At 37.0% G+C, this 25,937-nt stretch overlaps 1 protein-coding gene across 3 annotated transcripts in view; it reads left to right on the top strand.

Moving 5' to 3' along the window:
- Window positions 1-25,937, top strand: part of ZCCHC7 (zinc finger CCHC-type containing 7) — a 249,292-nt gene that overhangs the window by 184,570 nt on the left and 38,785 nt on the right. For all 3 annotated transcript variants that reach the window (XM_039234742.1, XM_039234743.1, XM_039234741.1), the window contains exons 3-5: window positions 11,152-11,195; window positions 12,376-12,501; window positions 13,431-13,601. In XM_039234742.1, coding sequence (XP_039090673.1) covers window positions 11,152-11,195; window positions 12,376-12,501; window positions 13,431-13,601 — 341 coding nt within the window. The remainder of the gene's footprint in view (window positions 1-11,151; window positions 11,196-12,375; window positions 12,502-13,430; window positions 13,602-25,937) is intronic.

Here is a 25,937-nt window from a genome sequence, read left to right as displayed (position 1 = left end):
GACCAAGTCCCAGTTCCAAGTTATGAAGGTGGGGGTGGCTTGTGTTCTAGGGAACACACAGATAGGCATAGTTGCAGAGAACAACAGAACACATTAAGGCACTTCTTAACCATAGCTGAAGCACTGTGATCAGGAAGGTGAAGCCAGAGAAACAGAGAAGGGCCAAATCATAGAAGGCATTGTGTAGCATACAAAGGAGTTTTACATTCATCCTGTAGGGGTCATGGACCATTCCAGGCAGAAGGTATTCATATTTCCATTTTAGAAGCATTCCATTCATGGTGTATGTGATGTCAAATCATTGTGTTATACACCTGAAGCTAATGTAAAAAAATAAAACATTCCACTAACAATGCAGTGGAAAATGATCTGTGATACTAGAGATAGTCAAAAGTTATTTTAATAATCTAGCTGAGAAACTGTCTATGGGCCAGTATAATAGTATTAAGGCTGTTATGGAGAGAGAACTTACAGGATTTGGTGAGTCATTATATGAAAGGTAAGAGGGAAGAGTTGAGGTTTTTTATATGGAAAATAGACTTATACAGGTTACTGGGATAGAAGATATAAGGAGGAGAAGTGGGAGCTTCTGTCTGTTTTTAATAGAATTGCAAGGAAGGGGGAGAAAATGAATTCTTTTTTAATGGTTATGAGTGTGAGTTGACTGTGAGATGTCTAGTCTAGATGTCCCATTGATCAGGAACTCCAGAAAAGATCTGGCCTAGAGATGCAGATCTGAGAGTTCCCTCCATGGATAAGTATGACATAAGCTGAGACTAAGAATGTAGAATGAGGAGAAGGAGGGCAAAGAGTGGAGCACACCAAGTAACCCATGACAGAAAAGGAAACTGTGAAGAGGGATAAGAACTAGGAAAGTATTTTGTTATATCAACCGGGAGAATTATAAATGCTCGCAGGGGTCAGGTGAGGGAGAACTGCCGAATATTACCCATTGGCTATGAGGAGCTGAGCCTTTAAAGGACATTTAGAATTTGTAGTCATTGAAAATTGGACTGGGTTACGTGAAAAACTGGGCAAAGAGGGAGACAATGTTGGAGCTCAAGGGAATAAAATGAGCAAAAGTACAGAGGACAAAGCAGTGGGAGTGTTAATTAACCAACAGTAGCATTTTTTAGTTTAAGATATTAGATAATGTATAAAGGAGTGTGGGCAATAAATTTAGAAATGTAATATTTTTCATCTGTCTTTAATGCTGAAGCTGCCAAATTATTTACCCTCAAGTTACCTGGTAGAAGGATTATTCACTGCCTTCTGTGCTTTTCTTTGTTTTCTTGACCATTTCACTGTGTTTTAGGGTAGTGAATGCCATCTCTGGTAAGTCAGAGTTTTGTCTGTATCCTGCAAGTGAAAGGATACTGAGAAGGCCCAAAATCTTGGTTCCTTAGGCACTGCAGGTAGACAACAACCATTGTCTTTTTTCCCCAGTCACTGATTGTGAGCTGTCTACACTCACAGGTTATTTGGGAAGAAAACAATTGCCAAAGGACTTAATGTACTTAGAATTATAAGGAAGGCCATCTTGGTGGTAGAGTCATCATAGTTAATTGCTCATTAGTAGAATTTGGTGTTCCTTGTTAAATAACTGACTCTCCAAATAATAGGAGATTTTTTTATCTTTAAAATTTGATTAGTCATCTTTCTGTTTTAAAAAAATGAAATTATCATGGTCATTTACTTAGCACAGTAGTTTTTTTTAGATTATTTAGCCCAGAGATGCACATCCTACTTCACTATGTGGTGAATTCCTTGAGGGCAAGCACCACATCTTAGTCATGTTTCTGTCTCCTAGACGGTCTTTTCCAGTGAGAGATATTCAGTAAATATTTGCTGAAAATTAACTTGACACTAAATTAAATGAAAACATTTTACACGTTGCGGAAAGTTGCATTTACATACTTTTTTAAGTAAGTGCTGCGTTCAGTGTGGGACTTGAACCCACTACCCTACAATCAAGAATCATGTGCTGTATTAACTGAGCCAGCCAAGTGTGCCCCACATTTACATTCTTAGATAATTCTTAGTAGTGAGAAAATAAGTTTTTATATCTGATTTGCTGAATATTCAAATCGCACCCATTGTACGCTAAGAAAATCGTACGTACAACCTTTTCACTAAAATTTAATGAGATTTATAATTTTAGATGTTAGAAATTAGGATATCTAGAAAATATAAGGCATCTGTGACTTCCTTATAAGAAGGAGCTGTAGGGTATTAGGCTCAGGAAATGATTCTTCTTAGACCCTGGCACCTTCACTGCAAATAGCCAACCAGATGTGCTGAACCGAGTCCTTCTGTAATCTTTGGTGATCTTTAGAATACATTTTATGAACTCCTATTTTCTGTCAAATTATTCTAAAAGGTGGAGAGAACCGGCTCTATAATTGTCTGTGGCTGCTCTTAGCAAAAGAATGATCTTCAGCTTTCCCATCTGCCAGAATGTAGGCTAATGTAACTAAAGCAGAGCGGTACCTGGCTTTCCTCCTAAGAAATCCAATCCAGACTCTTCCTCCCATCCTTTGAAACCTTAATGCAGTCTTATGGGTAAATAGCTACATTAGCATAACATTTCACAGAAACCGCCAGTTGCCAATTTTTGTAGAAAGCACACACATAAAAAGTGAATAATAAAAAAATAAATTTGAAAAGGGACACCTGGGTGGCCCATTCGGTTGAAGGTCTGCCTTCAGGTCAGGTTATGATGGAGCCCTGCATCAAGCTCGCTGCTGTTGGTGTGGAGCCCACTTCAGATCCTCTGTCTCCCCTCCCCCACTCATTCTTGCTCTCTCTCTCTCTCAAAAATGAAACATTTTTTAAAAATAAATATTTGTCTAACAATAACATACAGAGTTCTAAGGATAAAATGTATATTTAAAACAATTTATAGACTCCGAATCACCATATAAATGTGAAAAAACATATGTTTATGTTTATAACCGTGAAGAAACAGAGAAAGAGAGTGCATGTGTAATTAGGATAGCAGAAGACTGGGGCCCCTGGGTGGTTCAGTTGGTTGGCTTCGGCCCAGGTCATGATCTTACAGTTCGTGGGTTCAAGCCCCGCATTGGGTTCTGTGCTGACAGCTCAGAGACTGGAGCCTGTCTTTGGATTTTGTGTCTCCCTCTCACTCTGACCCTCCCCTGCTCATGCTGCCTCTCTCTGTCTCAAAAATAAATAAAAATACATTGGAAAAGTATTTTTAAAAAAAAGCATAGCAGAAGAGTTCCAGAAATAGGAGAAAATGTGTAAAATATGTGTAAGGTTATGGGTTTACTTTGTTGTTTTGAATGTTATTTCAGAAGAGATGAAATATTCTGGTTGTTGTATGATGTCAGCAGAGAACACTGTATTACTTACTGTTTACTATCTCTCTCTTCAGCATCACCTATGGCAGAAAGAGGCCTGCTATGCTATTCCTTGGAGAGCTCGCACAGTAGAAAGTGAAGTTAAACCATATAAAAAGATCTTTTGGGGCACCTGGGTGGCTCATTCAGTTAAGCTGACTCTTAATTTTGGCTCAGGTCATGATCTCATGGTTCATGAGGTTGAGTCCTGCATCGGGCTCTGCACTGACAATACAGAGCCTACTTGAGATTCTATCTTTCTCTCTCTCTGGTCCTCCCCATCTTGTTTGTTCTCTCTCTCAATAAATAAATAAATAAATAAATAAATAAATAAACTTAAAAAAAAAAACAGGCCTATGAAAATTCTTAGGAAAGGAATTACCATACCCTTTTTCCAATCAAGCTATATTGTTTGCTGTATCCTTTTACTTCTTCCATTCTGTTGCTTGTGCCATTCCTTTTTACTGGTGTCGTCTTTCATCTCCATCTGTTAAAATACTACTTAAGACTTCTTTCAGCTACGTTATGTAAACTTATACCAGACTTTACCCCTTGACAAGAAATAATGAAATTAGCAGACACGGACTTTAGAACAGCTATTATAAATACACACAGATTTCAAGGGAAAGATGAATATAGACAACAAACAGTACTTCTGGACCGTGACTCATGAGAATATGGAAACAAATGAGATAACCCTATAATCAACCTAGATTTCTGCCTAGACACCTGAGTCATGGTGCCAAGAGAGGGAACCCAAGTGCAGCGTTGTAGCCTCACTAAGCTGAGAAGCAGAGTTCAAAGAGGAAGTGCTGTGGAGGGAGATAATTCCAGAAATCTGGGTAGAGTTACCCATGAATACCCTGTCTATGGACAGATTGGTCAGACTTCACTCGACCTGGGCAAAAGCCTACTGTCTATAAGCTGAACAACTCCCAGAACTTAACCTGAGTTCTTACTAGCCAAGGTGGAGGGGGAGTGTTGAATGCCTGCAACATTTAATAGAAACTGTAGAAGGTACATCTTTATTAAGTAAGACTAAATTAGCTCTATAGTAAAGGCTACTGTGAACCTACCCTAACAAAATTTTAAAAGTCTAATCTGGAATTTGCTTAACTACTTATCAAAATGGAGTTTAACATTTGAAAGTAAAAAAAACAAAAATGAGACATTCAACAGTGTACCGTTTACAGTAACTAGCAAATGAGTTGGTGGCTCAGTCATTTGAGCATCCAACTCTTGATTTCATCTCAGGTCATGAGCTACGCATCCGGCTTCGTGCTGAGCCTGGGGCCTGCTTGGGATTCTCTCTGCTGCTCACCTTCCTGCACATGCTCTGTCTCTCAAAATAAATAAATAAACTTAAAAGAAAAATTCCTCCCTGCAAGTAAAATTCCTGGCCCACAACAGGGAAAACTGCAGCCTAGATGGCTTGTCTGGTGAATTCTATCAGATATGGAAGGAAGAAATAACACCAGTTCTACACAAACTCTTCCCAACTCTTATCAGGCCAATTTTACCCCAATATCAAAACCATACAAAGACATTATAAGAAAAGTATAAATCAATATCCTTCATGAATACAGATGTAAAAATTCTTAATAAAATACTAACAAATTATGCAGTATATTGTAAAGCATAATATATCCTAGCCAAGTGGGGTTAATCCCAGAAAGAAGATTGGCTTGACATTTGAAAATGAATTACTATAATTCACCATATTAACAGAAAGAGGAAAAACCATGGGGCCATCCCAGTTAATGCAGAAAAGGCATGTGATAAAATTTAAAACACATTCATATTAAAAACTGTCAGGAAAGTAGGAAAAGAAAAGAATTTACTTAACCTGTTACAAAAAATCTATGGCAAACAGTTTATTTAATTCAAAAGGACTGGAGATTTCCCCCTATTGGAATAAAACAAAGATTATCTTCTGTTACCACTTAATATTGAATATTTTACCTAGAAGTCCTATATAATGCATTGAGCTAAGAAAAAGAAAAGGTATATAGATTAAAAAGAAGGTGATAAAATTCTTTATTCACAGGTGAAATGATAGTGTAGATAGAAAATTGGAAGGAGTTGGGACGCATGGGTGGCTCAGTTGGTTAAGTGTCCAACTCTTGATTTTGACTCAGGTCATGATCTCACGGTTCATGAGTTTGAGCTCTGCATCAGGCTCCATGCTGACAGCGTGGATCCTCCTTAGGATTCTTTCTTTCTCTACTCCCCTCTGCTCTCCCCCTCCTCAAAATAAATAAACAAACATTTAAAGAAGAAAAAGGAAATTGGGAGCAATCTACAAAAAGCTTCTAGAATTTGCTAAATTCTAAGCTAAATTCACTTAGAATTTAGCAAATTTGCAGGATGCAAGGTGAATAAACAAAAATCAGTATTTCTATAAACTTGTAATCAGTAACTGAAAAATGAAATTTAAAAAAATAATTAAAAATTAATTTAAATTTTATTTAAAAAAACGTTTCAGTAGCAGAAAGAAACATGAAATATTCAGGCATAAGATTATATGTAAAACCTCTTCACAGAAACCCACAAAACATTGCTGAGAAAAAGAAGACCAAAGCAAATGAAGAGATAACATCATATTCATGTGTTAGAAGACTTGATATTATGAAAGTATCTTTCCAAGCTGATCTGTAGATGTAGCACAACATGAATCAAAATCCCATCAGGCTATTTTTGTAGAAATTGATATTCTAAAATGTATACAGAAATCAAGGATGCCTGGCTGGTTCAGTCAGTACAGCCTGTGACTCTTGATCTCAGGGTCCTGAGTTCAAGCCCCACATTTGCTGTAGAGCTCACTTTAAAAAGAAAAAAATGCAAGTTAAATTTTATACAGAAATCAGAGTGACCTAGAATAACCAAAGCAATCTTGAAAAAGAATAAAAAGGTTGGAAAACTTATTCTACAGGATTTTAAGTTTTTGAAGTAAAGCTCTAGCATGGTATAACTATTGACCTATATAGCTCAGTGTAACATACTAGAACTTCTAGAAAGTGATCCACGTGTATATATATGGTCAATTGATTTTCAACAAAGTTGCTAAGGCTCTTCAATGAAGAAGGTGTATTTTTTCAACAAATGATGCTGGAACGTATTCATATGGGGTGGATATTCGTATGGGAAGAAGTAGATAGTGACTAATCATAAAAATCCAAAACTATAGAATTTTAGAAGGAAACATAAAAAGTACTTGGCTTTTGTAATCTTTCACAGGGAGATTTCTTTGGGCATAAAAACTATGAAGGGAAAGGTTGTCAGATATATTAGAAATTTTGCTTTTCTAAGAAAAGAACATTGCAAGTAAAATTCCTGGCCTACAACAGGGAAAACTCCAGCCTATTATTAAAAATAAGTGAAAAAGCAAACCACACTGGGAGAAAATATTTGCAAACACATGTCTGATAACAGACTTGTATATAGAATATAAAAAGGACTCTTTCAATTTTTTTTAATGTTTTATTTATTTCTGAGAGAGAGAGACAGCACAAGCAGGGGAGGGTCAGAGAGAGGGGGAGATACAGAATCTGAAGCAGGCTCCAGGCTCTGAGCTAGCTGTTAACACAGAGCCCGACGCAGGGCTCGAACCCACGAACTGTGAGATCATGACCTAAGCCAAAGTCGGACGCTCAACTGACTGAGCCACCCAGGCGCCCCTACTCTTAAAATTCATCAAAAGACAATCTCCTTCACCCCCTCAAGAAAAAAGAAAAGAAAAGAAAAAGAAAAACAATTTAAAAACAAGCTAAGAGGCCTGTGGGTGACTTAGTCCATTGAGCATCAGGCTCTTGATTTCAGCTCAGGTCATGATCCCAGGGTCACGGGATCAAGCCCACATTGGGCTCCATACTAAGCATGGAGCCTACTTAAGATCCTCTCTCTCTTGCTCTCGCTCTCCCCCCCCCTTCTGTCCCTCTCTCCCATTCTCTCTCTCAAAAAAAAAAAGTTTGAAAACAAGCTAAAAATTTGAACAGTTTTTGAAGGAAAATATATGAATGGCAAATAAATACATGAAAAAATGCTTAGCATTATTAGTTATCAGAAGAATGCCCACTGAAATCCTAATGCACTGCTACTTCACACACATTTGAAGGCTAAAATTTAAAAAAAAAAAAAAAATTCAGGTGTTGGCAAGATTACAAAACTATGGAATTCTCATTTATTGCTGATGGGAATATTACATGACACAACCACTTTGGAAAAATGTGCTCATTTTATATAAGGTAAAGATACACTTAACCACATCCAATAATTCTACTCCTAGGTATTTTCCCAAGGGAAATGAAAACAAATGTCAATTAAAAAGATTTTTCCTGGAATGTTTATTGCTGCTTTATCATTGCTCAAAACTGGAAACAACTGAAGTGTTATCAGGAGATGAGCAGCTAAAGAAATTGTTATATCCACACACTGGAATACTGCTGAGCCATAAGAAGGAAACAAAATGCTACTGCTACCCAGCAACATAGATGAATCTCACAAATGCTCAGAGTGAAAGAAGCCAAATACAGAATGATACATAATATAGGTTTCTATTTATATGCAGTCCTAGAACAGGCAAAGCAAATCTATGGTGACAGAAAGCAAATCAGTGGTTGCCTGGGGTGGAGGTGGGGGGAGATCAACTGCAAATATGCACCAGGTAACATTTTGGGATGGTGGAAATGTGCTACATTTGATTGTTGTGGTGGTTACACAGGTGTGTTATACCTTTTGTCGAAATACATCATACTGTATTTTTTACACAAGTATATTTTTTATATGTAAATTATACCACAGTAAAGGTTTTTTCATGGTAAAGCCTTCTGTGACTTTTTTTCCTCTTTTCTCCCCAAATTCAGACATTGTCTATTCTTCCTCTGATTATACTGTAGAAGTTTCTCTGGTCCTTTCTTCGTCTTCCATTTGACTCCTTTACTAAGTTATAAGCTCTTACTCTTCTTTGTTTACCCTATAGCACCTTGCTCAGTATGACCTTTCAGCATATGTTTGTTGAACTGAGTTGATTTATTGCAAAGAAAGAGTTACCAGCTATTGCTTTAATTACAATTCTGAAGTCTGAAAAGAATCACAGCCCCAGATATTGGCAAGATAAGGCTATAAGGCAGCTAAGAGTTAATATTAGGCGTCTTTAGTGTGGTCTTAATTTTACACTTTAAGGCAATCCCATTGCTTGGCATTGGCTGGTGAACACAGGGAAGATGAGTGCGTCTAGGGCCCATGGAAGTTGTCTTTAAGGGAGGACACCCTGTGCCAGTTGCAAAGGCCTGGAGGACAATGTAGTTGATTTTAATAATGAATGAAACTTAGTGCTAGACAGTACCATGGACACCATTTAATCCAACCCATTATTATAGAGGCCCAGTGAAGGTTAATAACCTGCCCAGTGCCACACAGCAAATAAGAGGTAGAGTTAAGACTGGAACCCAGGTTTCTGCCAAGTCCCATACCAGGAATTTAATAGGAGAATTGGCTGTCTGTGGAAGTTCTAATGAGTTGCCATTAGACAAAGCTTCCATTAGTTTGGGATTTAGAGTTAAGAAGTAAACAGGATAGATAAAAGAGAAAAGGCAGGAGTCAGCTGTTATTACCAGTATCCATCCAAAACTGGAACCATAGGTAGCGCCAAGAGTTAGCTCATGCATTCCTGGCGATGTCTTTGTTAATTTACACTGAGAAGTCTGATTTCATCTGTAATTGAAACTGTTTTGTGTACTTGTTGATCAGTTTTCTACAGTAAGAATATACTATAGCTTATAAAGGAGTTAGTACACAACCTAGAATATTGTTGAATTCCACAGGAATGTTGAAACAATCTGAAAGTTCATTTATTTTTTTTGAAAGAAAAGAGAAAGAGAGCAAGCAAGGGAGGGGCAGAGAGAGAGGAGGAAGGAGAATACCAAGCAGGCTCTGCGCTGTCAACATGGAGCCCGACACAGGGCTCAATCCCACAAACTGTGAGATCGGCGAGATCATGACCTGAGCCAAAATCAAGAGCCTGATGCCTAACTGACTGAGCCATCGAGATGCCCCAAAGCCACCCAAATGGAGTCTGGTCTCTCTCTCTCAGACTTTCCCTTTTTTCACTATTCTCTGTCCCAGTATAAATGTAATCGGAATTGGGAGTGATAACAGTTGCTATTTTGCATCTCACTGATTTTAGATTTTATTTTTTTAAGACCGTATTAAATCAGGCTTTTAATTAAAATGATTTTTAGTGGCCATTTTGAGTTTTAAAGATGAAGGACATTGAGATACAAAAGGCAGCTTTGAAAGTTACAGCAAAGCATGCTTCTTAGATGGATATTTTGAATGAAAGAATGACGTTGTGGACGGCGGTGATGAAGGAAGAGAGGCTGCTGCTGTTTAATGTATGCTCCACTCTCAGTATATGGATGCAGCCTCCAAATTTTACAAAGGAAATAATCATCAGCACAGCATCTCTGCTCTCCTGTGGCTTGGTCTTTTTGTAAAGCAGCCTTTCGGTCTTCTTAGTAAAAGTATTTTATTTTAAAATGTATCTCTAGACACTTACTCCTGGTAGGCCTGGGGAAATGTAGATTATTTCATGTCTACTCAAAATTCCTTTCGAAGAAAAGAGTCCAGCTTGATTTGTGTTTTTGAGATAGAGAAGAGGAATAGATAGGAGGAAGGAAGAAATCTTAACTTTGCTTCAGGGAGAGAAAAAAAATCGTTCAGTCCTTTGTTGATACCTTAGCTTCTGCATTAGTCATATGTCCCTTCCTCCATGGTCATAAGTAGACCAAAGGAATAGCAGCCATTTGCAAATTTGTAAAGGGACAGGGCAAAGAGAAGAAAACAGCTGATAAAGAAAAATGTAGGGCTCCCGAACCCCCTAGGTTTTTACAGTTGTATTTTTAGATTCATCACCGGTTTCTGGGTATTTGGCCTCCTTGTTTGTTGTTTTATTTCACTGTGTTGGATGTTATAAAATACAGTGCTAAATATCTGGCCCCAATAATGAGTCCAGTTTTTTAAACTGTTACTACCAACGTCAACTACAATGGGAATCTAGTAGACACAGTTGGTGCTGATATTGGAAGGAAAAATCTTTCCTCTGCCTACTTGAGTCTAAATGATAGGGGCCTGCGAATTAACGGCTGATAGATTAACAGATGTATGGGAGCACTCAGTACTGAGCAACTCAATTCAGTTGCCAGAGGTAAAGGTTTGTTTACCAGCTTCCACAATCACAAGTATTTAGGGCTTGATGATGAAAGGTTTTGATGATGCTAATTTTTACAACTTGGGTTTTTTGGAATGCCCTAGAAGCCAAGGTCAGTCAGTTCCCTGACTAGAGACTCTGGGTTCGGGCGAGGGTGGTGCTATGCAGCTGACTTTCATAAAGCTCTGCTTTAGTCAGATAAGGGAAGTTTAGATAAGATTTCTTTCTGCATCTGCTGTTGGGTTTTGGTTTTTTTCACTGATTTCTTTTAGTATTTGTTTATAACTTGAGGGTTCATGTATCTCATCTGGTTTTCACAGTTTTTAGGAAGATGGGACAAATATTCTTATTCCCATGAATCTTGCCCATGAGAAAACTGAGGTTAAGAGAGGCTAAGTATTTGTTCAGAGCCACACAAGTAATAATGGAGCCAAGTTAAAAGGTTAAGGTATTCACATTTCTCACTACATGTTTGTAGTGATTTTCAGTACTAACCAATTTCAGTACTAACAAATTGAATAATGTCAATCTATAAGCGCTTTTAAGGGGTCAAGATTGAGTAACATTTTATTTGTTTTGTAGGAGAAGATGGCGTAAATTGGTTCATCAGTGACAAAGACGCTGAGGTAAAATCAAATTGTTTTTCAAAGTTATGACTCACAGATTAATAATTTCCTTTGATTTGAAATTTCCTTTCATTTCATTATGATGGTTTAATAAACTTTTTAGAGATAGGAGTGGTTTGAGTATGTGGTAAGAAAAAGTTTGATTGTAGTATGTGGTGATTGAATTTTTCAGAAGTGTGGTTCAGCCTTGATTTTTGTCAGTCTGTTAATTGCCATAGTGATTTAGTTCCATTTCCCTTCTGTTTCTTCTGCCATGGTGGGTCTTCTCAGGCCATATTGCCTGGTACCTCTAAAGATCAACACCGGAAATAACTGCCTCTTCAGTGTAAGGAAATGGTTAGTCTATATTTAGCATGTGGCAGGTGTTTGTCTTTGTCAATTATTAGCCTTAATTGTGACAGATGGTTAGAAAAGAGAATAATTTTACAAATTGAAAAAAAGAAGTTTTAAGAGATAATTAGTTTTTGTCTACTTGGGGCTTACCTGGTCAATCCAGCAGAATAACAAGTACAAGATGATGCATTTTTACGTATTCCCCTTTAGATATTCCATGTGGTATGTTTTGCTAATATTCTCTTGCAAGACACCAGATTTTGGCTAGAATATGGGAGAGCTGGGATTGGGTTATTATAGGCAGAATAGGTCTTAAAAGGACTCTATTGGAAAGAATTATCCATTTTCTCTTAGAAATTATAATCCAGTTTATAGGCAGTAAGCCTGGACTGTTCATGAGAAAGAATATATTCAGTAGTGATAGGCTTTTATACTTTATAAAGTACAAAAATAATTTTTTAAAAATCCCCCCAAATAAAATGTTAATAAGCAAGCTTCTCAGCCCGAAAAATATGGTATCGTTCATATATAGAAATCAGCGATATCTTTGACTCTGAATGCCACCAGAATGTCTGAATGATGCATGTCAGTGCCCCTACTAGACCTGAACTCTAAGTAGAGAACAGTACAGAAGAAATGGAACCATATGGAGAAGTATAAAAGAGTGAGATGAGGGACAGACACGAAGTAGAGTTGTCTGCATGGCAACCCCTTTTGAGTTTCTCTTATTTCTTTTAAGAACACAAAAGTTCCCTGTTGCTGGTTCTAGATTAAACAGAGAATGGCTCTTAATTCTTTTGAGCAGAGTAAAATATGTTTTTTTTAATTATTGATTTTGTTTCCTTAGGCCCAGATAGTTAACAATAGATCGTCTGGAAGATGGACCCACCGATACTATTCAGCCAACAAAAATGTTACCTGTAGAAATTGTGACAAATGTGGCCATTTATCAAAAAACTGCCCCTTTCCACAAGTATGTGAAATACATGTTTCTTTCCACATTGTTACTTTACAGTATTAAGAATGGACCCCTATAACCTTAGAAGTCAAATCTTGTGTTAATATATTTGTGAATTTCAGGTTACATTTTCATGTAGGTGATACCCTGGAACAATAGCAGAGAAGGAACAATGAAGTTAGAGTCAGAAAAACATGGAATCAACTTTAGCTTTCCATTAGTAGTTGCACAAGCTTAGGCAAATCATTTCACCCTCTGTGCCTCTGTTTTCTTGTTTGTAAAATGAGGATTCTTGAGGATCAGAGGATTCCTGAGACCCCTCTAACTTCTAAACCTTCGACAGCTTGTTTCATTGTGGGATGACTTTTATTGTTAGAAAAGTAGCATTTTAAGCATTTATAAATGTTTATTGTTGTAAATTGTGTTAGACACACCAGCCTTTGAAACAACACAGAACTAAAGTTCTTGGTTGTTCCCTGACATATAATAAGCTCTTAAGAAACATTCCTTCCATTATGCCTTCTTCCAAATGACTGTCTTTCAGAGATTTGAGACAGCTCCTATGTTTCCTCTTTGTCTTTGGTTCTCCAGGCAAAACAGCCTCTTTCAGTATTTGTTCCCCCTGTGACTTAGCTTCCAGATCCTCATCATCCTGCTTTCCCTCAGACACAATCCACTTTGTCAGTGTTCCCACAAGACGAGGCCTAAGAAGTAGATGCCAGTTGATACTACGTGCACAGTAAGCCTTTCTGGCAATCGTAGAATACGCATAGCTTGTGTGAAAGCTCTGATTTCAGACATTTTGTTTGATTTTACAGTTATGCTCAAGATGTGGGGTCTCAAATTGTAAATCACTTTTTATGGAATTATACAGAAAAGGAAAAGTTAATCATCTATTTGAGACTGAACTATTTTGCTAAAGAGGCTTTCTGTTTGCCACATAGAAAGTCCGCCCTTGCTGCCTCTGCTCCGAGAGAGGACACCTCCAGTATGCCTGTCCGGCCCGCTTTTGCTTAGGCTGTTGTTTGCCGATGTCTTCCACTCACCGATGTGTTGAGAGACCTTCCTGGAGAAAACGATGTGACCGATGTGGTATGATAGGCCACTATGCTGATGTGAGTACCCTGCATAGAACTAATTTGCAAGGCTTTGGGGGCAGTGTACCAATTTGTAACTATCAGTCAGCTTACCTAAAAGGATGTTTATTCTGTTCTAATTCTGTTCTAATATGTGTGTAATGATAGCCATGTCCCTTTGGCTACCGACCATCTAAAGCAGTGCTCTAACAGGGATCCTACTGAATGGTTCATCAGGAGGCAGCATCAGCAAATATTGTAAACCCTGCTTGCCCCCTCTGCTTAATGTGCTTGCCAAGTAAAGGTTGAAATAAAAGAGGTATGTAATAAATAACATGTAAGATTTATGTGCCTGTTTCTGCATAGTTAGAGGAAAACATATACCCACTTAGCAGTTGTATACAAAGGTCTATCTATGTGAAGCCTGGCTCGATGCTGCTTATTGATGGTTCTTGCTGATATAATAGTCTTAAGCTAGAAGGACAAAATCACCCGTACTGTAGATCTGCTTATCTTAGTTCTTTCTTTAGATTTAAAAAAAAAAAAAAAAGTAATTTAAAAGACATTCAGTTACTTGTAGCATGTTAGATTTTAGCACATTGTTATTTTGGAAATCATTTTGCATCATTTGGTGTTTAGCCACAATTTCAAAGACCAGAGGGGCTGTACAAGTTAATATATTTTTTTAAAGTAAAGATCTTTTCCTATTAATTTGTATTTCCCAACGACATGATACAAAGCCACAAGCATTTTTCTAATTTTATTTATATTGGAGTGTTCTATAACCTTTTGCTAAAAAAAGTAATATGGCTTTCTATTAAGATGAATTTCAGATTTAAACACACTAGAAGATGAATGGTATATATGTTTCTCATGTAAATGTATCAATTATTGATCATAATTTTCAAGTGTCTTTTTAAACAAAAACAGGGTCACTATCCCATACGTTGTCCTACAGCTTATATTTTTTTCTGCTTAATTCCTTATGAATGCATCTCTGTATTAACTCATAAAGATCTACCTTTCTAATGGTTTTTATTCCACTGTATGGATGTACCAGTTTACCCAGCCATTTCTCTACCAATACATCTAAATTTATAGTTACAATGCATTTTTTTAAGCAAACAGTGCTATAGTAAATATCTGTGTGTGTGTGTGTGTGTGTGTTTAAGAGATTTCATTAAATCATATTCTGAGTGGGATACTATAATTAAAGGATATGTTACATTTATATCTGGATAAATGTTGTCAAATTACTCTTCCAAAAGATGGTACCAGTTGGGGGCACCTGGCTGGCTCAGTCAATAGAGCATCCAGCTCTTGATCTCAGGGTTATAAATTCAAGCCCTGCATTCAGTGTAGAGATTACTTAAACATAAAATCTTTTTTAAAAAGTAATTAAATTAAATAAAAGGTGGTACCGGTATATCACCTGCCAGATGTATTTAAGAGTGCTCTCAACACTATTATCAGTCTTTTAAAATTTTGGCTAATCAGATAAGGAAAAAATGATATCTTATTGTTTTTATTTGTATTTCTTAGGCCACTAATGATGTTGAATATGATCTCAAGATGAGGTGTGGACATAGAAGTTATTTCATTCTAGGGGTGCCTGGGTGGCTCACTTGGTTAAGGATCCAACTCTTGGTTTTGGCTCAGGTCATGATCTCATGGTTCATGAGTTAGAGTCCCACATCTGGCTTAGTGCTGACAGTGTGGAACCTGCTTGGGATTCTCTCTTTCCCTCTCTCTCTGCCCCTCTCCTGCTCGTGCTCTGTTTCTCTCAAAATAAATAAGTAAAAACTTTTTAAAATATTAAGAAGAAGAAGAAGAAGAAGAAGAAGTAGTAGTAGTAGTAGTAGTAGTAGTAGTAGTAGTAGTAGAGTTGTTGTTATTTCATTCTAAAGCAGCTTAAAGTGAGGCCACCAGCTGGCTCAGGTGATGGAGCATATGACTCTTGATCTCGGGGTTGTGAGTTTGAGCCCCATGCTGGGTGTAGAGATTACTCAAAAAATAAAATATTTTTTTAAAAGTAGCTTAAACTTACTTTTTAATATTTACTAAGTCTTAAAAATAAAAATCCTAAGTTGACTTAGTTTTATACTTCAGTTCTCTACATTACGTTCTCAATTATAATTTTTTTAGCCAGATTTTCTAGTTTGGCAGTTACAGTTAATAGCATATTTCTTTACTCTTTTTTTCTAATAAGCTCTTACAAATATGGTCTTATTTGCCTGTGATAACAGAAGGGCCTCAGACATTATCGTGAGCAGTTTTTTTTTTTTTTTAATAGAAACTAGCACAGAACAGTTAAAAAATGATTTGTAAAAGGTTATATAATCAGCTGTAAATTAAGTCTGTAGTCCATTCTGCTTAACTTCTTAATTTTGGCCTCTAATGTATGTTAAACTCTTTATCTAAAATGGCCTTGAGGATTAATAACCCCAGTGAATGTAAGTTTTTAAGATCGGGTTTGACTGTGGCCGACTTCAGAGAAGGCAGCACCCTTTCCCCTAAATCTGCCAAGATCTAACTGTTGAGTTTTTTTTTTTGTAATTATGTGGTGAAGGTTCTGGACACTAATTGATCATTTTCCAGCCTTCCCACCTTGTATAGGATTCTCCCAGAGACCCATCAAACCTGGACTTCACTGACTCCATCTGCACAAGCTTATAGTCCTTCTACATCCAAGGAGCTCTTCATGAAAATTCGCTTGGAAGCAGAATCATTCTGGCCTCAGGTTGCTGGAAATATTCACCCAGTCCCATACATGCTTTAAATTTATCTTAAAACCTGGCCTTCCACAGAAAATATTGCTTCCCCTGCAACCCTCTCAAATGCTTGCTGCTCATTCTTTCTTTAAAGTGTATTTATTTATTTTGAGAGAGAGAGAGAGAGCACGAGGCAGGGTGGGGTGGGCAGAGAGAAAGGAGGAGAGAGCCCGATGTTGGGCTCGATGGGCTCGAGCTCAGGGTCATGAGATCATGACCTAAGCCAAAACCAAGAGTCAGATGCTTAACCAACTGAGCCACCCAGATGCCCCTCTGCTAATTTTTTCTTGACCCACATACATGAATTAGGTTTTTTAGGATTAAACTCTTTCTCACTCATTATGCTTGCTTTTAAGTCCTTACTCTTCCCTCTTTATATGGATACTTGTGGCTTATTAAAGGCCCATACTCTCTGACAATACTGTCCTCCACCCTTGTTTGTCATTTTCATCTCTCCACCTGCCGGACTTGTTGTTCGTTCACAGGATTTCTCAAGCCCTGGGTAATTATAGATGCCCTACCTTATCCATTAAGGAAATTAAGAAACTTCTGTTTTTACTTTATACATTCCTGTAGTCACTCGACTGATCTCTGTAATGCCAGAGTACTAGTCATATGTGCAAAGAGAATTTGTAATGAAAACTGATGAGTAGTATTCATATTCTTGCTGTAATGAAAGGATTTTCCTAAACTCTGCTTGGAAATTCCTTGCTTGTTAACTACTCCAGTGAAGTGATTTGGTTGAAATTCCAGAGTTTTATAATGTAAAGGATAGAAAGATGGCTTAGGCCTGTTAAAGTTAACCTGCATCATTGATACCTTCCAAAGGAAGAGGATCTACAGTGTGGAAAGAATCTCAATTCTGATTCTGCCACAGATTCTCTTCTCTTGTCAACAGTTTTTAAATATATAGAAAATTTTAAAGTATGTGAATACATCTTGCATACACAGTCCCTTTATGTAAGGTATATCTGACATTTCTGAGATAATAATAGCTATAGTTAATTATTTACTGTGTTTTAAGCACTCTGCTAAGTGCATTATTAACTAGGAAAAGGGGAGTGCTTTTTACACTGCTGTATCCTCAGCACATTATGGGCACTCTATAGATACCTGTGATTATGTCATTTATATAATCCTCACAACTACCATTAAGGTAGATACTATTTTTTTATTTTTATTTTCTTTAAATGTTACTTTATTTTTGACACACACACACACACACACACACACACACACACAGCATGAGCAGGGGAGGGGCAGAAAGAGGGAGGCACAGAATCCAAAGCAGGCTTTAGGATCTGAGCTTTCAGCACAGAGCCAGAAATGGGGCTTGAACTCACAAAACTTGAGATCATGACTTGAGCCAAAGTCAAACACTTAACCAACTGACCCACCTAGGCACCCCAAGATGGATACCATTTAATGTTCCCATTTTACAAGAAGAAAACAGACGTTGTTTTGTTTTGTTTTGTTAGTGTTTTATTTATTTATTTATTTATTTATTTATTTTAGAGAGACAGTGTGAGCAGGGGAGGGTCAGAGAGAGAGAAAGAGAGAGAGAGAGAGAGAGAGAGAGAGAGAGAGAGAGAGAGAGAGAGAATCAGAAGCAGGCTCTAGGCTCCAAGCTGGTTGTCAGCACAGAGCCCCATGCGGGGCTCGAACCCATGAACCGCAAGATCACGACCTAAGCCGAAGTCAGACACTTAACTGACTGAGCCACCCAGGCACCCCAGAAAACTGAGACATTGTAAGGTTAAGCTTTCCCCACAGTCCCAGAGTTCAAATGATGCTATACATCATGAATGTACATAGAAGAAGCTAACCTACTGACATTCTAGGAGTTGTCAGTTTACCTTCTATTCAGAAGATCTCTCAAGTTTCTGTCTTAAACCTACAAATATTATATTTAAAATATCAATATATTATAAAACAGATGGAAAAAATTTTCCAAGTAAAAATAAATGATAGTTTTAAGTTTTCAGCTCTTTAAACACCTGCTGAGGACTGACAGAGCAGCATAGACTTTCAGCCATAAAACCAGGTCTGTGATACCATAGAAGCGTGCTGCTTGCCAGAGGCAGTCCTGGCCTCAGCAGTATTTATTGATTATTGAGATCGTCACCCTTTTTCATTAGAGCATAGTGACTGAGTTCATCAGCATTAGGTATAATTAAAATCCAAACCTAAATTGTCTTCCTTCAGCTTTTTTTTTTCTCAAATTCCCTGCTTAGTTTTCTCTCCCAGTCCATGCTAAGTCTGTCCATGCTAGAGCGCCTAGCACCTGAGTCACTCCTTCAAGTAAGATTTTTAAATGAGTGGAAGAAAATAGCTTATACTTGATTCCCTTCTTTAAACATTTGATGCTATAAAAAATGCTCTCTTAAATATCCACTATATACAGATTTTTAGCAGTTAAAAATTTCTTTGAGAACTCAATATAAACTGTAGGCTTTGACAGACAGTAGTGGTTAGTAAATGTTTCTTCAACAAATACATAACATAAAATGGAAAACTAGTATCTTTTAGTTTAATTTTGGTGATTTTTTTTAAAGGTTTAATCTTGGGGATTTCCAGTAGAAAATGTAAAGTACCTAGTGTAAGTATCTTTATCGCTTCATTCTTGTATAAAGAGTGAAGAGTTATTGAATATTGTTTTTCTCCAAGTAGTTATTTAAGAAAGGGACATTTATTTTATCTTTAGTCAACTCCAGGGAACACAGGATGGCATTCCTATGCCTTCTGCCTCTTATCCTTTCCCTAGTCTTATGGAGATACTAGTGGCCAGAAACATGACTGACTGAAACACAATTATTAAGCTCAGTAACCGAGCCAAGATTTGAATTAAAGTCTTCCTTAATTCAAATATTTTGTTTTGTGTAATAGTGATTAGTTCTACCTTTGTTCAAAAACATCTCAACTGTTTAATCACCCAAATAAACTTGTTACATTTGTTTATCAAAAATTTGCTGGTTGCCTACTACATGCCAGGCAGTATTCCAAGTACTAAAGAAATAAAGATGAGTAAGACATGGTTCCTGCCTTCAAGGAGCTAAGAGTATAATAAGAAAGGCAGACATGTGAAAGAACAATGTAAAAGTGATATGATGGGAGGTGTATCAGGGTAATTGAAATGAGAGAATACCAGAAGACTAAGCTTGGTGACTTGTAAGTAATAGATAACTGGAAAGTGTAGAAAATGACATAGACTGTAGGAGGGAGCCAAGAAACCGTGCCTGTAATAACATGTCACCTGTCTCTGGAAATATCGGCTGTAAAGTAATGCCATAAGATCCCTTGAACCAGGCTAAGTGAGTTTTCCTGAAATCATATGTACTTGAAACATACATAAGGGTCAGTGTCAGTATTTTCCGAGCACTTGTTTGCTTACCTACCTGCTCTTAGCATTCAAAAGCAGGGCAGACTGAGGAAGGAAATCTCTAGCCATTCCTAGAATATTTCTCCTTTCTGATTCTGTATCTCTTCCAGTCATGGAAAGCTACTTTACTATTGAGTCAGAATTTAATACATTACTTTAACTCTGGAAAGAATGATTCACAGCATAATCCAGAATCTGACCACTTCTCGTCATTTCTGTTACTATCCCTCTGGCGTAAGCTGTAAGCATCTAATAGCCTCCTAAACTGATTCCCTGCTTCCTTGCCCCTTTATATTCGGTTTTCAGTGGATGGTTAGAGTAATCCTATCTATCTATCTATTTATTTAAAAAGATTTTATTTTTTAGTAATCTCTACACCTAACACGGGGCTTGAATTTACAACCCCGAGATCAAGAGTCACATGCTCTACTGACTGAGCCAGCCAAGCGCCCCAGAGTAATCCTTTTTAAACATGACCCAGATTACATCAGTCCTCTATTCAAAATCCTCAAATATGACTTTGTATCTCTCCCATAGTAAAAGCTAAAGGCCTGAGAATCACCAACAAGACCGTATGTGATCTAGCTTCTTGACCACCTCTCCTATACTAAGCCATTGCTTACTCCACCTGGTCTCCTTGCTATTCCTTAAAAGACCAAACTTGTTCTTGCCTCTACCTGTTGTTTCTCTACAGCACATCTAGGTATCCACAATGACTCATCTCCTTCATGCCTTTACTCAAATGTCCCCTTTTTAGAGAGGCCTTTCCTGACCACCTTATTTGAAATAGTACCTCCAACATTCCTTGCCCTTCTTCTCTGCTTTGTTCTTCTCCATAACATCTGTGTCGTGCATTCTATGTATTTTTCTGTCTCCCCTAATTAGAATATAAGCTCCATGTCTGTTTTCAGATATGGTCAATAGTATGTCTCCAGCTTCTAGTGAAGTGCCTCACCCGCATAGGAGCTCAGTAGGGTTATTGAATAAGCAAATTAGTGAATTCAGGGCAACAGACCCCACTTACCTACCTACCCTCCAGTCATGCTTCTGAAAGTTGTCAAATCCTGCATATTGATATGTAGGCTTGGCAGTTCTCAGCTTGACTCATTAAGAGGTAGACATCTCTCAGTAATATTTAAAATCAACTTTCAACAGGTTTTCCAAAAGCTGTAATATATATAGTATGCATAAAATAAAATGAAATACCTAAGGCAAAGGAAATCCTTTTCCTTGTTTTCCCTCCCACTATCTTAAATGACCAGTTCTACTTTCCTTAATATTTTCTTTAGAGATTTTCTTTAATATCTCCGTGATAAATCAGTATTATAGGTATTGATTCTGTCCTGTGTTTTCAGTCTGTCAACCGTTAGTTTTTATACGGAAAAATCTCCTCTGACACTTTGTGATGGAATATAGTATATCATCCTTTTCAGGCAAATTGAGAAGAGGAAAAATAAAACTAAAGTCCTGGTTACCTCTTACATTTCAAATAATCATAGACAAACTAATTTTCCTGCCAAACTTAACTGAAGTCAAGACAAAAAGTATCTCATTATAATAAAGGGATATGTAAGTTCACATAAATATGTAGTTCTGCTGACACCTTAACATTACACCTACTTTTGGGAGTAAAGAAAAAATCTGATTTAGGTTAGAATACTTTATTTCTCTCACCTTTTACAGCATTTTGATGTTGTTTGTACATAATGTTAGCGCAAGGGGTCAAGACTAGGATTGATTGATTTGGTTAATAAAAAACAATTGTTGAATAGGCTTATAAAATGCTTATTTACCTGAGAGACCAGAATACTCCCAAGGAAGTTAAGTAGATTCTGTGCGTGGAGGTCTCTTACCCTCTTGTTTGGTATATGCAAAACTCATGATAATGTAAGTAAAAATTCATAATGTGTTCATTGTTCAGGGAGTAAATCCTGGAATTAGTAATTAATAATTCATTGGAACTGTTCCCAAATCACCTAATAAATGAATATCTGAAACTTTTCATGGATATATATATGCTTATGGAAATAACCTTAGAGAGTAAAAAGTTTTAACTGAAGGTATGTAATTCATCATGGTTACAGTTTGAAGGAGAAACCCAGTCCTTAATTTGAAATTCTACTAAATGGTATACTTTCTCATCATCTGTGACTAACCTGACAAATTCCCCCCGACTCTCCAACTCTCCCTATAACACATGCTTCATTAGCTAGCATTAGTCACTTTCAGTAGACCTAGCAGATTGAGAGCAGGTTTACATTTCCTTTATAGAAGTTAAAAAAGTTAGTAGTAAGTTTGTAGAGGATAGAGACCATTCCCTTTCTCCGTACAACTAACTTCCACCAAAGGAGGGGAAGGAATGTCCCCTTAAAGTCTGTCTACCAAAATTAACAGCAATAAATTCAACAATAAAAAGAAATAAAGCAATAAATAAACTTTAGTTTTTCATTGAGAATTTTATGAAACTTGGAAATGAACTTTTCAGTGCAGTCACATTGAGAAAATTCGAGTCTTTGATAATACAGCAGCACACCACTGGGAATTTTATTAAATTTCAAACTCATTATATGCCTTATATATTTATTTTTTTAATGTTCAGTCCAAGTATAAAAGTCCATGTAGACTTGGACTTGAATCTTACTATTAAATCCAGTGATAAGGACAAATTCTAGGACATAGTTATCGAAGCCATCAATTTGGGAAGTGACATTAAGGAAATCTGATTCTGATTAACACCCTGAAGGTAAACATTTTATTTATTTACTAAGCATTACAGACTAAAGGTCAGTTCCCCTGAACTTTATAAATCTCATACAGTTTTCTGATTGAGTTCTTTTATTTTTTAAAAGTTTATTTGTTTTGAGAGAGAGCATGTGTATGTGTGCATACGGCTGGGGAAGGGCAGAGAGAGAGGAGAGAGAGAGATTGAAAGAGAGAGAGAGAGAGTGAGAGAGAGAGAATCCCAAGCAGGCTTTATGCTGTCAGCACAGAGCCCAACATTGGGCTCAATCCCATGAACTGTAAGATCATGATCTGAGCCAAAATCAAGAGTCAGACTCTCAACCAACTGAGCCGCCCAGGCGACCCTGGTTGAGTTCTGATCTTCCTCAAGTGGTCCATAGGGAAGGAAAATACACCAGCCGAGAGTGATTTTCAACCGATGAAAGTACTCAAAGACTTAATTATGGACAGCTGTCTTTGCCAATTTACTCATCTTAAAAATGACAACACTGTTTTTTCTATAGTTATATACTAATTAAGTTACTTAGGTATTACACTTATAAGGTATACACATTTCCTCTTGAAAATTTACAGATGTCTGAAGAATGATTCTATTTCAGTGAAAAGCAAAATAAAGGGCACTTGGCTGGCTCAGTTGGTGGAGCATATGACTTGATCTTTGGCTGTGAGTTAGAGCCCCATGTTGAGTGTAGAGGTTACCTTAAAAAATAATAAATAAATAAAAATATTGTTTTAAATGAGCTCTATATAATCTGTATTTGTGCTTGTATATGTATCTTTATGAACAAAAATAAATGGGGTAGAAGAATGCATACCAAACACTAGGCCGATAACACTAGATTTTCTCAGCTGACTGGTAATGGATTAGAAGAACGCTAGGAGACATGATTACTTTTGTCTTTATTTGTTTTTCTTATTGTATTATTTTATTTCTTTAAAAACAGAAAGAGTCTATTATTTCTGCAAGATTTCAATTTAATAACAAGTGTGATCTTGGCATGTTGTACAGTTTCTAATAATTATTGCCTTGATCAGAAAACATAATAGGCTATTTAAGAATTTCAAGAACTCAAGTAAATTCTGTAATAAAATATTATGAGCTAGCTGAACTTTTAGCTATCTAATGTTAAAATAATTTTTCCTGGGGGCGCCTGGGTAGCTCAGTGGGTTAAGCGTCCAACTCTTGATTTCAGCTCAGGTCGTGAACTCATGGTTGGGTTGGTGGGATAGAGCCCTGCCTCAGGCTTTGCACTAACAGTGTGGACCCTGCTTGAGTTCCTCTCTCTCCCTCTCTCTCTGCTCCACCTACCCCCCACTCGTGCTCGCTCTTTCTCAAAAAATTAATAAACTTAAAAAAAATAATAATTCCCCCTGTGGTGATAGATACTAAAGGAAAAGTATACACCCTAAGAACACTAATGATTGTAGTGGGAGAATTTCATATATATAAGAAGACAAGACTCAGCTTTTAAGTGAATTACCTCATGAAGTATTATTCTAAACTTTTATTATTTTTTCCATAGCCAGTGATCTTTTACACAGGCATTAATAATAAACTACAGTGTTTTCACTACTAAACCCTTCTGTCTTACCCACCTCATCAACCCTACCATCTACCACTACTTCACCTGGTTGAGGGATACTTATACAGAACCTTTACCTTGATATATTTATAAGAATCCGAGACAATGGGAATGGTCTCTTAATGAAGTAGATAACAGTTTTCAGTGAGATAAAACATCCCTACTTTACAGATATCTATAATTAAAATTCCTTACCTGTTCCTCACAAACCAGACCTCTTAGAAAACTAAACTTTGCCATGAGTAGGTTTGTCAGAGACCCTGACAGTCCTTGACAGATATCACCTCAGTTCCCAATACAGAAGTCTCTCTTTAAAAAAAAAAAAAAATTTTAAGATGAGCTCATAGAAAAAATTAAGGTGTATATGAAGAACTGGTAGATTTAAAAAGGAATAAGAAATGACACAAATTGTAATAAACTCATTATAAAAATAGGGAAAAAAGAAATAGGAGGAAAATTGAGAAAATCCTAATTCATTTTTCAGTGTGAATAGAGAAGATAGAGGAAAAGTAGTCCAAAGAAAAACAAACAAAAGAAATTCTGATTAAGAAAGCATGTACCCACTACAAGAGGGGGAAAAAATCCCACATCTATCCAGACACATGCTAGTGAAATGTTTGAATGTCAAACAAAAATCAAACATCCAGACAGGAAAATAAAAAATAAAAAAAAAACCCACATACATTACACACACACACACAACATCAAGCTTGCAACAGACTTCTCTTGTGCAATACTAAATACCAGAAGACAGTAGAGAAATTAAGGATAGAGCATTCTGAGAAAAATAGATGACATTGCCAAGCTGTTGTTCATTTGTGAATTTATTGGAAAAATCAGAGAATAAAATTAGCAGCAGTGAACAGTGAAACCAGAAAGGAATAAGGGGAATGTATGAATACTTCCTGTTGATCTGTTTTTAAACTTCTTACAGATTTTAGAAAAAATTCTATAAAAATGTAATTTGATTTGCTCATTTTAGCCACTCTGACTGGCGTGAGGTGGTATCTCAGTGTGGTTTTGATTTGTATTTCCCTGATGAGGAGGGATGCTGAGCATTGTTTCATATGTCTGTTGGCCATCTGGATGTCCTCTTTGGAGAAGTGTCTGCTCATATTTCTGCCCATTTCTTCACTGGATTATTTGTTTTTCGGGTGTGGAGTTTGGTGAATTCCTTATAGATCTTGGATACTAGCCCTTTATCTGATATGTCATCTGCAACTATTTTTTCCCATTCCATTGGTTGCCTATTAGTTTTATGGATTGTTTCCTTTGCCGTGTAGAAGCTTTTAATCTTGATGAGGTCCCAGGAGTTCATTTTTGCTCTTGATTCCCTTGCCTTTGGGGATGTGTCAAGTAAGAAATTGCTGCGGTTGAGGTTAAGGAGGTTGTTTCCTGCTTTCTCCTCAAGGGTTTTGATGGTTTTCTGTCTCACATTCAGGTCCTTTATCCATTTTGAGTTTATTTTTGTGTATGGTGTGAGAAAATGATCTAGTTTCATTCTTCTGCATGTTGCTGTCCAGTTCTCCCAGCACCATCTGTTAAAGAGGCTGTCTTTTTTCCATTGGATGCTCTTTCCTGCTTTGTCTCAAAAAATTAACAATAGAACTCTCCTATGACCCAGCAATAGCAGTGCTAGGAATTTACCCAAGGGATACAGGAATGCTGATGCATAGGGGCACATTTACCCCAATGTTCATAGCAGCACTCTCAACAATGGCCAAAACATGGAAAGAGCCTAAATGTCCATCAACTGATGAATGGATCAAGAAGATGTGGTTTATCTATACAATGAAATACTACATGGCAATGAGAAAGAATGAAATCTGGCCATGTGTAGCAACGTGGATGGACCTTGAGGGTGTTATGCTGAGCGAAATAAGTCAGGCAGAGAAGGACA

Source organism: Hyaena hyaena, unplaced genomic scaffold, assembly GCF_003009895.1.
Source record: "Hyaena hyaena isolate Hyena2069 unplaced genomic scaffold, ASM300989v1 scaffold_93, whole genome shotgun sequence".
Taxonomy (NCBI): Eukaryota; Metazoa; Chordata; class Mammalia; order Carnivora; family Hyaenidae; genus Hyaena; species Hyaena hyaena.
Note: the sequence above shows the minus strand (reverse complement) of the source record. Positions and strands in the feature narration are given on the sequence as shown.